General features: G+C 47.7%; 1 protein-coding gene across 9 annotated transcripts in view; it reads right to left on the reverse strand.

Moving 5' to 3' along the window:
- WDR20 (WD repeat domain 20) overlaps positions 1 to 15,980 on the reverse strand; it is a 65,157-nt gene that overhangs the window by 35,166 nt on the left and 14,011 nt on the right. The window contains exon 2 of one of the 9 annotated variants that reach the window (XM_084793478.1): positions 9,370 to 9,484. The exons of the other annotated variants lie outside the window; for them this stretch is intronic. Coding sequence (XP_084649604.1) covers positions 9,370 to 9,484 — 115 coding nt within the window. The remainder of the gene's footprint in view (positions 1 to 9,369; positions 9,485 to 15,980) is intronic. 9 annotated transcript variants of the gene reach the window in all.

The raw sequence follows: 15,980 nt of genomic DNA on the forward strand, positions 1-15,980 counted from the left end.
CTATCTCAAAGATCAATAAATAACACAAATTTACACAAATAATTTTATATTGAATGATGGCAGTTCTGGACTTACTATGTTACTGAATATATCGCACATAGTAATGAAGACAAGATATAAAAATAAGTGGCAAAAATATGCAATTTAGGGTTTGTAATTCACATTGTGTGTAATCCAGTCAGGCCTCATCAGAAGACATCAGCTGTTTCATCTACGCAGTGCTAGGCGGGAAAGCTGTGGTCTCTGCTATCTCTCTGCTATCTAAAAGCCCCCAGCCTCATCTCCTCACTGGCACTACTCCCTGGGCACTTGTGCTGTTCCTCATTTGTTGTTTATAGCTCATCTCCCACTTCTGCCTTCCTACCACATTAAAAGAGTCTCTAAGTGCATGAAGCTTGTTAGTACCCACTAGTGGGCAACGCAAGCTGCAGCCTGGAAGAGACAAAGCATGGAAGGCGGCCTCAGCCAGCACCAGTGCAAATGGCTTAAGTCACAGAGAGCGGTGTGTCGGCAGAGTGGCTGTTCCTTTCATGGAGATACACTCCTGCAACTTTATTTTTCAAACTGGGCGGAGTGGCATGCACTCAAGGGCAAGCTGAATGGCATAGTGAGCTCTAGGCCAGGACAGTCTACAAAAGAGAAAGACGGGCTGTGTGAGAGAAGAGACAGGTGTGGTGGCACGCACTGTGATGCCAGCACTCAGGGAGGCAGAGCCACCAGCCTGGGCTACGAAGAGACCAGGACAGCCAAGGCTACACAGAGAAACCCTGTCTCAAACTAACAAACAAAGGGAGAAGGATGGCAGAAATAGATACCTTTATTTCCCTTTTTTTTTTTTAGACAGGGCCTTACCACGTAGCTCTGCTATCATGGAACTCACTTTGTGGAGGCCAGGGGGCCTCAAACTCAGATATCGACCTGCCTCTGCCTCCTCGGTGCAGGGCTTACGCGTGTGTGCCACCATGGCCTGCTAGTGGGTAATATTTTCAAACTCAGATGTATAACTATGAAAAGCCAAGCAGCTCAGCTTGGTGGCAGCGGGTACACTTTTTTACAACAAAGCAGCCTCCGGCCTTGAAGGCCATCTTCAGTGGCCTGGGACGACCTCATCAGCCTCTCACAGGATCCTGCAACTCCTTCAGCTCTCAATGCGAAAACAAGTAACAACGCCCTCTGGTTTTCCTGTTGTGAACAGCAAATCCAAGTACAAACTTCCAAGACCTCACAGCGTGTGGCTAATGATGGAGCAAAGGAGGACAGCATCACAGGTCAGCCGGGACTCACTCGTGCACAGCAGATGGGAGGCACTGGGAGGCTGGCACTCCCGCTCGGGAGCTGCCCATTCCGGAAGCCGTCTGCCTTTACTGTCAGAAACACTGCTGTGCTTCAGTCCCTGGCAAACATGATCAGCAACACTTTAAAACGAACCGATAAATTCCTCCAAGTGAATTTGGGAAAACTCCAAAAATGAACAAGATATTTCAGAGTTGCTACTCCAGTGACATCTGGAGAAAAGACCCTGGCTGAATTCCTACAGTCCACGCTGGGGAGTGATACCAGGGTGGTACCAGGACCCGGAGCTGACTCAGGTTCTGTCTGTGATACCTTCCAGATCACTACTGCACAAGCGAGAGGGGCGGAGGTAACACAGCAGTGCTGGCAGATGCAGCCTGGGGAGTTCGCAGGACTCAGACTCTGTAAGTGACTAGATACTTGGCATGGAGAAAGTGCTGGGCAGGTATTAGCAAGTACAGACTGACAATCCCTTACCCCAAATGCCCTGGGTTCAGAGGTGGTGTAAATCTGAGTTTCCTCAGAGTGGGGGATACGGTATAGACGTTACTAGTTACTAGTCAAGCATCCCTAACCCAAATAGCCAAAATCTGATATACTCCAGAATCTGATAGTGCTTGACATCATTGTTGTAAAGCATGTTCAAATTTAGTAAAATCCAGGTGTGGCAGGCCATGCCCAGAAGCTCCAAACCTGTATACCATTGTACGTAAATAACACAAGTCTGTTATTTGTTAATGCATTCAATCAAGACGACAGCACAGCAGCATAGAAACAAACATTTAAAAAATATTTCCTATTGAAAAATGTACATATAATAAAAATGTGGGATTTTAATCTAAGAAGCAAAGTATCAACATTGCTTTTCTAGTCAGTTATGCTTTACTGAACTTAATATAGTATAATTTTTTAAAGATGTAAAATAAACTCAGAAGTCAGATCTGTATAACACACCAATTTATCCATCAGTGAAAGTGCAAGTTAATTTACGAGACAAAAATATGAGTACCATCAGGCATGGCAGCGCACTCCTTTAATCCCAGCACTCAGCGGATTTCTCTGAATTCGAGGCCAGCCTGCTCTATATAAATCAAGTCCAGGACAGACAAAGCTGCAAAGAGAAACCCTGTCTTGAAAGGGGAAAAAAAAAAATCAAGTACCTACATTACTGTGTGTCTCTGTCCACCCTACCCCCACCCTCCTGGAGGTCAGAAGAAATTCTAACCTTAATTCCATGACCCAGCTTGCCTGACAGCAGATGGCAAGACCCCTATTTCTGGTTGGTTTGTTTGAGACAGGGTCTCATGTAGTCAGGCTAGTCTTACTGTGGCTGTGAAGGACCCAGAACTTCTGATCCTGTTTCCACCTCCCAAGTGCTGGAACGATGATGTCCCACCCAGACAGGCCTCAGTGGGTTTCTGACCTCATCTCCTAAAAGCCACCATGCCTAACATAATATATAATCTCCACAGAGACCTCAAAGGAGCCAGGTTTATAAGCCCAGCTGCTTGGAGGCTGAGATTTTAGGATCACTGATCCTAAAACAGTGGGGAACAGGAAAAGTGAAATCCAGGTGTGGCAGGCCATGCTCAGAGACCAGCACTAGGGACAATGGAAAGGAAGAACCAAAGGACCATGGTAACCTAGGCTGCACCTAAGACTGTCTCAAAACACCACAGAAGAGTGTTTAACCTAGCGGTGCACACTTGTGATCTCAGCACTCACAAGCCCAGGTAACTATTAAATCCCTAATCCAGGCGGCTACAGAGTGAGACACTATCTCAGAAAGAGCAGCAGCAACAACAAAATCAACAAGTAACAACAGTAACAAGTAGAGGGCAAAACAGGACAAAAATCCCAAGGACAGGGCTCTGAGAGCAAGCTCCTGGACAGCCAGAGCACGGAGGCTTAGGGGCACACAAGGACGTGCCCACAGCGTGGAGTGCTGCACCCCAACTCCACGCCCCTAAAGCCTCTGGGCTTAGCCTCCTTGCAGACTCTGCCTGTGAACCTCCTGGCCTACCTGCTTGCTCTCCCCTTTTACAGGGCCAGCGAGATGGCTCAGCAGGTAAAGGCCCTGGCGGCCAACTGAGCTGAACCCCCACACCACATGGTGGGGGAACTGACTCCTCCAAGTAGTCTGACCTCCATAGCTTGTCATGGCATGCACACCAACAAACAAACAAATACACGGAAATAAAGAGATTTTTTTAATCCTTTAAAATGGAGTTTTCCTAAGTCCTGTGAGACACTTTAAGAAGAAACCCAACCTTGGAGAGAGTTACAGAAATCTTACTCTGTAAGCCAACCTGAGCCTTCAACACTTGGGAGCTCCACTAGATTAAAGGACACCTAGCCGCTGTGTGCCTACTCCTGCAGAGCTGTCTGTTGGTGGAGATACAGTTTTTGCAGTTACAGAAGTCTTTTGCATTAACTACTGCAGTTTGGGAACAAAAAAATACATTTTGTTTTCATAACATAGCAGCCTATATTCTGAGATGCTATATATGTGAAAATGTAGCTGCCACTATGATTTCAAAGGCCCATCTTACTTTCTGTAGAACTCTGACACACACTAAGTAAGTGAATATTAAGAAAAGAAATCTTAGCAGGGCATAGAGGTACACACCTGTAATCCCAGCAGTCAGGAGGCAGAGGCAGGTAGACCACTGTGAGTTCAAGGACAGCCTGGCCTACAAAAGAGTCCTGGATAGCCAAGGCTACACAGAGAAACCCTGTCTTGAAAAAATAATAATAAAATAAAGTCTGCTTTTAAAGAAAACAAGGAAGTCTGGTGCATAGACCTGGATCCTAGCTAGCCGGTAGGCTCCACGAGAGGACTGCCTGTTCAAGGCCTCTCTCCACTACACTGAGTTCAGGAACATTCCAGGCAACTTAGTAAGACCCTGTCTTAAAATAAAAAGTATAAAGAGTGCGAGGTGTAGTGGCAGCCACACCTTTAATCCCAGCAAAGGCAGGTGGATCTTCATGAGTTTGAGGCCAGCCATGGCTGCAGAGAAACCTTGTCTCGAAAAACCACAAAAAGGCTGGGCGCAGTGGTGTACACACACGCACGCACGCACACGCACGCACGCACACGGCAGGCCACAGCTGGAGGAAGTCAGCCTGTGTGAAAAGAAGCTGAAAGCTGTAGTGATAGGAAAATGAAGAGTTTGGGTATTATAATGATTGTTACATGAGCATGTGACAGCCACAGTGACACACTTTGGGAGCAAAGGTTTATGTAAAGAGAGTATGGTGTCTCGGGAGGCAGAGGCGGGTGGACCGCTGTGAGTTCGAGGCCAGCCTGGTCTACAAAGTGAGTCCAGGACAGCCAAGGCTACACAGAGAGACCCTGTCTTGAAAAAAAAAAAAAGAGTGCATGGTGTGCTAGAAACAACTCAGGCTCTGAAGTAACGGCCTTGGTGAAATTGCACACGGCACTTACAGGGTGTGTAGCACTGCCAAAATATCACACATCACCCCGGAGGCCACTTCTCTTCTTCATTTAATGAAGTGCTGAGCCCCCTGGGTGTTGTAAGGTGCTATGAGACAGGCCACATGCAACCTTTCAGTGCAGTGACTAGCCAAAGCAGGCATGCAAAACATGGGATCCAGAAAAACATACAAATCAAGCAGTGGACATTAATACCTACTAATTAAATAGCCAATGAGGGGCCAGTCATGGTAGGCCATAACTGTAACACTGGCACCCAGAGGACTGTCATTAGTCCAGGCCAGCCTGGCATACATAGTTCCATGGCCAAGCTGGGTCACAGTGTGACTCCCCATCTTTTTTTTTTTTTTTTCTCTTTTGGCTTTTTGAGACAGGGTTTCTCTGTGTAGCCTTGGCTGTCCTGGACTCGCTTTGTAGACCAGGCTGGCCTCGAACTCACAGAGACCCGCCTGCCTCTGTCTCCCGAGTGCTGGGATTAAAGGAGTGCACCACCACGCCTGGATATGACCCCCTATCTTTAAAAAAGATACATGAGGGCTGGAGAGAGGGCTCAGGGGTTAAGAGCACTGACTGCTCTTCCTGGGGACCTGGGTTCAATTCCCAGCACCCACGTGCAAGCTCACAACTATGTGTAAGTCCAAGATGGGGCTGGAGAGATGGCTCAGAGGTTAAGAGCACTGACTGTTCTTCTGAAGGTCCTGAGTTCAATTCCCAGCAACCACAAGGTGGCTCACAACCATCTCTAATGAGATCTGATGCCCCCTTCAGTTCTGCAGGTGTACGTGCAGGCAGAACACTGTATACATAATAAATCCTAAAAAAGAAAAAGATACACAGCTTTTACTGAGACCGTGTGGGGAGCTTTGAACTCAGTATTGTAAGCAATGGCTCCTAAGACAAACCCTTCAGAAAATGAGGCCCCAGGCTCTTCATTTTACAAGTCTAACACGATGCTGATGCTGCTGGTCAGGGACTACAGTAAAAGAAAATTTACCATAAACACTGGCCATTCTGGCAACATGGGAACTCCTGGAAGAGCTGATAGGCATCCAAACAAACAAGTAAAGGTCAGGTAGCCCCAAAAGCCTGCCTAACTTAAGGGAGGGAGGGAGGGAGGGAGGGAAGGAAGGAGGAAGGAAGAAAGGAAGGAAGGAAGGAAGGAAGGAAGGAAGGGTGGGTCTTTCTTCCTTTATTTGAGATAAAGGCTTTACTATGTAGTTCTGGCTGGCCTTGAACTCAGAGATCTGCCTGTTCTAGCTCCCAAGTGCAGGGATGAAAGGTACAGTACAGCCCATGATACCTAATGGTTTTCTGTTTTGATTTTTTGAGGCAGGGTCTTGCATTGCAGCTCAAGCTATCTTAGACTTTATACAGCCTTTCGTGACTTTGAATTCTTGGTCTACATAAGCTTCAAGTGCAGAGGTTACAGGTGTGTCCTACCTAAACAGGCTCCACAAAATCTCACTAAGAACTAGATGCCAGGGTGTGAAGACACTCATGTGGTGTCTTCATATGATTCTTGTAGTCTGGCAGTTTTTTTTAACAAATGTGTATGAAGCCAGACATGGTGGTGCACACCTTTAATCCCAGCACTGAAGAGGCAGAGACAGATCGATCTCTGTGAGTTCGACACCAGCCTGGTCTACATAGTTAGCTCCAGGCCACTAGAGATACATAGTGAGACCCTGTCTGGAAACAAGCAAAATACGTGTATGGCTGTCTGCCTGCAAGTATGCATGTATGTGCACCATGTGCATGCCTGGTTGCCCTCTATGGCTGTCTGCCTGCATGTATGCACGTATGTGCACCATGTGCGTGCCTGGCTGCCCTCTATGGCTGTCTGCCTGCATGTATGCACGTATGTGCACCATGTGCGTGCCTGGCTGCCCTCTATGGCTGTCTGCCTACATGTATGTATGTATGTATGTGCACTATGTGCATGCCTGGCTGCCCTCTATTGCTGTCTGCCTGCATGTATGTATGTATGTATGTGCACCATGTGCATGCCTGGCTGCCCTCTATGGCTGTCTGCCTGCATGTATGCATGTATGTGCACCATGTGCATGCCTGGCTGCCCTCTATGGCTGTCTGCCTGCATGTATGCATGTATGTGCACCATGTGCATGCCTGGCTGCCCTCTATGGCTGTCTGCCTGCATGTATGCATGTATGTGCACCATGTGCATGCCTGGCTGCCCTCTATGACTGTCTGCCTGCATGTATGCATGTATGTGCACCATGTGCATGCCTGGCTGCCCTCTATGGCTGTCTGCCTGCATGTATGCATGTATGTGCACCATGTGCATGCCTGGCTGCCCTCTATGGCTGTCTGCCTGCATGTATGCATGTATGTGCACCATGTGCATGCCTGGCTGCCCTCTATGGCTGTCTGCCTGCATGTATGCATGTATGTGCACCATGTGCGTGCCTGGCTGCCCTCTATGGCTGTCTGCCTGCATGTATGCATGTATGTGCACCATGTGCATGCCTGGCTGCCCTCTATGGCTGTCTGCCTGCATGTATGCATGTATGTGCACCATGTGCGTGCCTGGCTGCCCTCTATGGCTGTCTGCCTGCATGTATGCATGTATGTGCACCATGTGCGTGCCTGGCTGCCCTCTATGGCTGTCTGCCTGCATGTATGCATGTATGTGCACCATGTGCGTGCCTGGCTGCCCTCTATGGCTGTCTGCCTGCATGTATGCACGTATGTGCACCATGTGCGTGCCTGGCTGCCCTCTATGGCTGTCTGCCTGCATGTATGCATGTATGTGCACCATGTGCGTGCCTGGCTGCCCTCTATGGCTGTCTGCCTGCATGTATGCATGTATGTGCACCATGTGCGTGCCTGGCTGCCCTCTATGGCTGTCTGCCTGCATGTATGCATGTATGTGCACCATGTGCATGCCTGGCTGCCCTCTATGGCTGTCTGCCTGCATGTATGCATGTATGTGCACCATGTGCATGCCTGGCTGCCCTCTATGGCTGTCTGCCTGCATGTATGCATGTATGTGCACCATGTGCATGCCTGGCTGCCCTCTATGGCTGTCTGCCTGCATGTATGCATGTATGTGCACCATGTGCGTGCCTGGCTGCCCTCTATGGCTGTCTGCCTGCATGTATGCATGTATGTGCACCATGTGCATGCCTGGCTGCCCTCTATGGCTGTCTGCCTGCATGTATGCATGTATGTGCACCATGTGCGTGCCTGGCTGCCCTCTATGGCTGTCTGCCTGCATGTATGCATGTATGTGCACCATGTGCGTGCCTGGCTGCCCTCTATGGCTGTCTGCCTGCATGTATGCATGTATGTGCACCATGTGCGTGCCTGGCTGCCCTCTATGGCTGTCTGCCTGCATGTATGCATGTATGTGCACCATGTGCGTGCCTGGCTGCCCTCTATGGCTGTCTGCCTGCATGTATGTGCACCATGTGCGTGCCTGGCTGCCCTCTATGGCTGTCTGCCTGCATGTATGCATGTATGTGCACCATGTGCGTGCCTGGCTGCCCTCTATGGCTGTCTGCCTGCATGTATGCATGTATGTGTACCATGTGCATGCCTGGCTGCCCTCTATGGCTGTCTGCCTGCATGTATGTATGTATGTATGTATGTATGTGCACCATGTGCATACCTGGCTGCCCTCTATGGCTGTCTGCCTGCATGTATGTATGTATGTGCACCTTGTGCATGCCTGGCTGTCTATCTGCCTGTATGTGCACCATGTGCATGCCTGGCTGCCCTCTATTGCTGTCTGCCTGCATGTATGTATGTATGTATGTATGTGCACCATGTGCATACCTGGCTGCCCTCTATGGCTGTCTGCCTGCATGTATGTATGTATGTGCACCTTGTGCATGCCTGGCTGTCTATCTGCATGTATGCACACCATGTGCATGCCTGGCTGTCTATCTGCCTGTATGTGCACCATGTGCATGCCTGGCTGCCCTCCAAAGGTAGAAGAGGACGTCAGATCCCTGGGAACTGGAATTACACACAATTGTAAGCGGCCATGTGGGTGGGTGCAGGAACCAAACTTGGATCTTCTGTAAAGCAGAAAGAGCTCTGAATGGCTAAGCCACCTCTACACCCAGACCGTAAGTTTTGTATGTGTAAGAAGTAGACATTTAGTCAGGCGTGGTGGCGGAACAGCTGTAATCCCAGCACTCAGGAGGCAAAGGCAGGTGGATCTCTGTGAGTTTGAGGACAGCCTGGTCTACAGAGTGAGTCCAGGGCAGCCACTGTGACACAGAGAAACCCTGCCTCAAACCCCACCCCCAAAAGGAACTATTTAGACGGGATTATGATAGGCAAGCAGAAAGCTGTGGTGAGGCACTCAGAGAAAACTGAGACAAGCGCACAAAAGCAGCGGTGATTTCAGCATAACCGCTCTAATCTCACTTGTGAGCTTACTTAGGAGGCTGAGCTTGGAGTTGATGTTACCAAATAGTAAGCCTGGGCAAGCTGGTTAAAACTGTGACTAAAAAAAATAAATAAATAAATAAAATAAAAAATAAAAAAAATAAAACTGTGACTAAGAACAGACTGGACAGTGGTTAAGGCCAACCTAAGAGGCATGGAAACAGAAAGCAAAGAGCAAAGGAGGAAAGAATGGTAAATACCTCTGAAAGAGGTGACCACAAAACAAGGTCTTGTCACCACAGCCACGCTGGGCTTCTGTTCTACGGGGGAAGTCCCATGAAGACAACTGACAGCATATGAGAACAGAGGTGTTACCTGTAGGACAAAACACATGCCTTTTCACCCCAGATGGGAACCCATCACAGAACAAGGTACAGATAGCACCAAAGACTGACTTGATGAACCAGTTAGGCTGTTTGTTTGTTTGTTTGTTTGTTTTTGTTTTTTGAGACAGGGTTTCTCTGTGTAACAGTCCTTGCTATCCTGGACTCACTTTGTAGACCAGGCTGGCCTTGAACTCAGCGATCTGCCTGCCTCTGCCTCCCGAGTGCTGGATTAAAGGCATGCGCCACCTGGCTGAACCAGTTTTATTGGGGTTACGGACAGGAGTATGGGTTATAGGTTACTTACAAAAGCAGAAATGACTCAAAGACAGCTGTATCACCAAAGCTCATCCCAGCATGGGTGACAGCTCACAAAAGCGGGAACCTGGAAGACACTGCACAGCCTGCAGGCAGCTCAGCAAGTTGGAGAGTGTCCTTTTCAGGTTCCTTAAGCCTCTGGGAAGCCTGGTATCTATCTGAGCAGCTGGTTTGGCGGCAGAGTCCTCTTTGAAGCTTTACTGTTTACTCTGGGAGGGTGGGGCCTGGTGAAACTGCTCAGTTTCCAGGACTTCCTGAAACTGTTTTGAGTTGTTTCTCTTCTGGCTGAAGGAACTTCTGTAATGAGAATTTTGGTTTCTTTACAAACCCAGTTAAACTAGGCCAGGTGGGGTGAGTTCAAGATCAGCCTGGTCTACAAACAGAGTTCCAGGACAGAGCTGGGCATGGTGGCGCACGCCTTTAATCCCAGTACTCGGGAGGCAGAAGCAGGTGACTCTCTGTGAGTTTGAGGCCAGCCTGATCTACAAAGCAAGTCCAGGATAGCCAGGACTACAAAAGAACTGTCTCCAAAAAAAATTTAAAAGCCAGTTATGTGAGTATGTTTTTGTTTTAATCCCAGCTGTGGGACATGGAGCTGCTTCAGACTGTCCACAGCTGCTTCGCAGCAGGTGACTATGATTAACCTCATGCTCTCCTGCAGGTGTGTGGTTTCCCCAGCTGCAGATTGTGTCTATGGCCTTTGGAACTCTGGGAATTTTCAGAGGCTATATAAATGCTAGGGCCCGGATGGCTGTCGTTGCTATTGCTGCTGTTGGTTGGCTGCAGTTTATTGCTATTGGTTGCAGTTTGTCAAGGAGTAGTGTGCAAAAAGATGAGAAGAAGAAATTGAACATCCTGATGGCGAAGATCAAACCTGCCCCACGGAACCCACTGCCCCATCAGCAGGAAGGAGTCTACATCCCCTGTCCCTCCCTGCTTCTTTCCTGCCTACCTAGTGCTGATGACAGGATTGGGGGGAGAAGGGTGACAAATACAGAAACCAAATAAAGTAGCCAAAAGGCCCAGCTACAAGCTTCCCTGCAGGACGGGTGTTTCAATGTCCCAGGAAACTGTCACACAACAGGCACAAGGCAATCAGCCTTATCCTAACATGAGCCAGCTAACCTGACATAACGAGGCATTAGCAAAGGGATCTCAAATGGTATTCACCTCAATGCAAGAAGAAAAACTGGCTTACTTCTTCAGCTTTTATATATGAGCCTTAAATGTGGCGTATAATGCTATTTATAAACCAAAAATTCAAAAAATTTTTCACTCAATGTTTAACCATAAACATGCAGATGCTAAAATTTGCGTTTTGGTGAAGATGGAACATAACTAGAATTTTGTGTCTTGTATTACAGGCTGGGGTGGGGGGAATACGTGAACTCAATGACGTTATCTCTGGTTTTCTTTTGGGAAGAGCCTAGGGCCTTGTATGTGATAAGCAATTAATTGTTCTATTAGGCCACATGCCCACATCCCCAGCTCAAATACTGATTATTTGTAAAGAGAACATGGAGTCTGGGACCAGGATGTGAGACTTTTTATTGCATATCCTTGGGAAGTTTTTCTTTTTGTTTTGATGTGGGGAGCCATGCTAAATTCAGGCATGTTAGAAATCCCGTGCTTAGGCTGCACGCTGTGACCTTCGAGCTGTTGACCCTTGTCAAAGGAGGTATTGTGTTCTAGGCTATCTGGATTGTCTACCTTTTAAGGAAATAGGGAAGTCCTTACAGGCGACTCTATTCTTGCCTGGGGGCTAGGGAAAGTGGGATCAGAAGAGATCCCATTGACCTGGCTATATAACGTCTTACTCATGTGCAGTAAAGAGAGTCCTAATCAGAAATTTCCAGACTTGACTCATTATTTCTCACATCTCTGTCCCTCACTTTCAATCCTCACTCCCTCTTTCAGGTGAATCCTGGTTCAACTTGTCCCGTGGACTGGGACATACGGCACCCAAACAGGGTGCTGTGAGTTCGAGGCCAGCCTGCTCTACAAAGCAAGCCCAGGACAGCCAAAGCTACACAGAGAAACCCTATCTCAAAAAACAAAAACAAAACAAAAAGAGAGAAGAAGAGAAAGAAAGACAGATAGATAGATAGATAGATAGATAGATAGATAGATCGGCCGAGCTGTGTATGCTCACGTCCATAACCTCAGCTGATAGAGAAGGACTACCATGAGTTCAAAGCCAGCTTGAGCTATAGAATTAGTTCCAGGACAACCATGACTCTGTAGAGAACGAAACCCTGCTGAAAGGGATCGAGGTAAGATGGTGGTCCCCATCTGAAAGGAACAGCACAATCACACTTAGGCACTATCTTGGTTACTCTTCTATTGCTGTGATAAAGTAACTGACCAAAGTGATTTATGAAAGAAAGTATTAATTTGTGGCTTATGGTTTCAGAGGGTTAGAGCCCACGATAGTGAAACAAAGGCATAGTGGTAGGAACAACTGAGAGTTTACATCTCGATCTACAAGACAGAGGCTCAGAGACTGACCTCTTCCAACAATACCACATTTGCCAACCCTTCCAGAACAGTTCCATAAACTGGGAACTCAAAATTATGAGCCTACGGAAGCTGTTCTCATTCAAGCTACCACAGTGAGGAATCAGAAAAGGTGAGGGAGCAGCCAGCCTGGTAGCTAAATAGGGAAACGATCTAGTCACCGAGGGGATACATGGCATTGCTTCTGATAACAAAGGGTGAGTACGTTCCCCTTTAGAGACTAGGACCAAAGGGAAAAGAAAAGAACACTCCTGGCAAAGCAGCAGCCCAGAAGAATGAGTGTCAAGAAGCTTAATGCTTATCAGAGGGATTAAATGGAAGCCAGCAAACTAGAAGGAGAAGCCAGGTACGGTGGCACACACCTATAATCCCAGCAATGGGGAAGCAGAGGAAGACGGATCTCTGTGGGTTCGAGGCCAGCCTGCTCTACAAAGTGAGTCCAAGACAGCCAAGGCTACACAGAGAAACCCTGTCTTGGGGACAGAGGGAGGGTTAGGGAGAGAATGGAAGAGCTGCAAACAAGGAAGGCAAGGGCTCATTCACAAAGCACAAGCAGTCAGGGTTGGGGTTTTGTCTGTTCATCTACAGTGCTGGGGATGGAATCATGCGTGCTGGGCATGCCAGGCAAGCAGCTGCTCCCACCGCCGCACCTCCTCCTCCTCCTCCTCCTCCTCTTCATGCCCCCCCCCAGCTACATTCCCAGCAAAACAATGTTTGGTTTTCGTGGTATAATCAACAAGAGTCAATACTCTAAGCATGGCAGACTCAGCATATAATCTCAATATTTGGAAGATGAAGGCAGGAGGACCTTAAATTCAAGGTCATCTTTGGCTTCACAGCCAGTGTGAGGCCAGCCAGGGCCACATGAGACCTTGCCTCAATAAGCAAACAAGTATACATCACTGAAAGACTTTAAGCCTGGAAATGCCATCATATTTATGTTTTTAAAGACCACTCATTCTAACAGCCATGAAGGAAGAGGAGCCTAGGCCATGTCACCTGTGGCTTCCCAGGGGTGATGAGCAAGAGCAGAGCAAGCACAGGCAGTATAGTCAGGGATCTTACAAAAAGAATCAACAAGAACCCGAGTGAAGCTAGAAAGAGGAAGAGAAAGAAGCACAATAACAATGGAACCCAAACCATTCAGTCAAGGATGCAGAGCCTGAGGTGGCTCAGCAGGCACAGGTGCTTACTGCTAACCCTGAAGACCATACGATGGAAGGCTAACTCCCACAAGTTGTCCTCAGACCTCCACTAGAGTGCCACGTAATGTGTACTCCCTTCCTTACCCCCGCCAAGAAATTAAATGCCATTTTTAAAAATATTTATTTATTATGTATACAGTATTCTGCCTGTGTGCATGCCTGCAGGCCAGAAGAGGACACCAGATCTCGTTATCGATGGCTGTGAGCCACCATGTGATTGCTGGGAATTGAACTCAGGACCTTTGGAAGAGCAGCCAGCGCTCTTAACCTCTGCACCATCTCTCCAGCCCTTTAAATGCTGTTTTTAAATTTTTACTAATTAGAGAAAAAGTATGAGCTAGGGAGAAGGCCCTGTGAGTAAAACAGCTTTCTATACAGTTCTGATGAGCTCGGTTCACCCTAGAACCCACAGTGGACGAGGACCAACTCCATGAAGCAGCCCTCTGACCTCTGCACACCTTCCATGGCATGCATGTGCACCTGCACTCACCCAATAATAATTTTAAAAGAAAAAGTATGAAAAAAAGAGAAAGAAACTAAAAACTGCTTGCTTAGAATCAAGAGTTAAGGAAGAAGAAAGAATTAAAACCATAAGCCGGGTGTGGTGGCTCCCAGCACTTGGGAAGCAGACACAGGCAGATCTCTAAGTTTGAGGCCAACATGGTCTACAAAGAGAGTTCCAGGACAGTCAGGGTTATTACACAGAGAAATCCTGTCTCAAAAAACAAAACAAACAAACAAACAAGCAAAAAATTAAAATTGTACTGGGTGTGGTGGCACAAGCCTTTAATCCTAGCACTTGAGAGGCAGAGGCAGCATATACAGGGGGAGGAGTTCAAGGCCAGCCTGGTCTACAAAGCAAGTCTAGGACAGCCAAGGCTACACAGAAAAACTCTATCTCAAAAAAAATGTTTTTCAACCAAGAAGAGACTTGATACCCTATGAGCATATACAGGGGGAGGAGGTCCCCCACAGTCACAGTCATAGGGGAGGGGAGTAAGGGGAAAGTGGGAGGGAGGGAGGAATGGGAGGATATAAGGGATGGGATAACAACTGAGATGTAATATAAATAAATTAATAAAATATATTTTTAAAAATTTAAATTACAAACTACTCAGATCTTAAATACCTGTTACCAATACTTAACAGGACCTTTGAGCATATAAATTTAAAATAAGAAAAATTAAACATGTTTTCATTCAGTAAGCTAGAAAAAGAACAGAGAGCAAACCTAAAGAAAACTAAAGGAATAAAGAGAACAAACTAACAATCAAAACAGAGAAAGAAGCTGGGGGGAGAGGGGGTACAACAGGGTCTCATTATGTGGCCCAAGCTGGAATTTAACATGTAGCAATCCTCCTGCCTCAGTCTCAGTCTCCTGGGTATTGTGAGATCACAAGCATTAGCAACCATACTTTTTTCCCCTCCAAGACAGGGTGTCTCTGTGTACGCCTGGCTGTCCTAGAACTTGCTCTGTAGACCAGGCTAGCCCCGAATTTAAACCCTAACCTGCCTCTGCCCCCCCCCCCCCCGCCAAGTGCTGGGATTAAAAGCATGTGACACCACTGCCCACTCTTGGGGGGAAAATATTTAATGGGCAAATCTTGTAAATCTGTCAGGGAGAAAAAAAGAAAATGTGAGTGAGGAAGATAAAGCTCAAGCCAGAGGCAGGGCTGGGCAGCGACTCACGCCAACACAGAGCGCAGAGTAGGTCAACATGCTACAGAGAGGAGCGGGCCCAGCTCTGACAGAGATGCCTCCGCCTGGGACCAGGGAGACACAGGGCCAGGGAAGCAGATGGCACCAAGAGCTGGGGAAGGAGCTGGCAAAGCCGCCGTCTCCAGAAGGACAGAGAGTGAGGAGAGCGCGGCTGGAGCGTATGTTAGTTTAAGTTCTAATTGCCCTAACTGATTTGTGCTCTCACAGAAATACCCACCGGGTTCATTTACTGTAATAAATGCTTTTTCCTGTGGGGGGGAAAGGCATAAAACAAATTATTTCAGGAACAAAATGGAAATATGATTTCAAATAGAGCCAAGAAACAAAACTAAGAAAGGAATTGAGGAAACCCAACAGTTAAAACCTAAGCCGTAGAGAATGAACCACGAAAAGAAGCTAGAGAGATGGGGGCCGGAAAGGTGAAAAGTCAGCGCTAAAGTGTCGAGCCAGGGTGGGTGATGTGAGTCAGCAGGGGCTTGCTGTGCTATGCCTGACTTGAAACCCACAGGGTGGAAAGGAGTGAAGTAGTCCTGAAAGTCATCCCCGTCTGGCCAGGCGTGGTGGCCAAGCCTGTAACCCCAGCACTCTGGGTGGCAGAGGCAGGCTACTCTCTGTCAGTTCCAGGCCAGTCTGGTCTACAAAGTGAGGTGGGAAAAAGGAAGGGAAGGAAGGAAGGAAGGAAGGAAGGAAGGAAGGAAGGAAGGAAGGAAGGTAGGTAGGTAGGTTATC

Source organism: Acomys minous (genome assembly GCF_964271855.1).
Source record: "Acomys minous genome assembly, chromosome: 8".
Taxonomy (NCBI): domain Eukaryota; kingdom Metazoa; phylum Chordata; class Mammalia; order Rodentia; family Muridae; genus Acomys; species Acomys minous.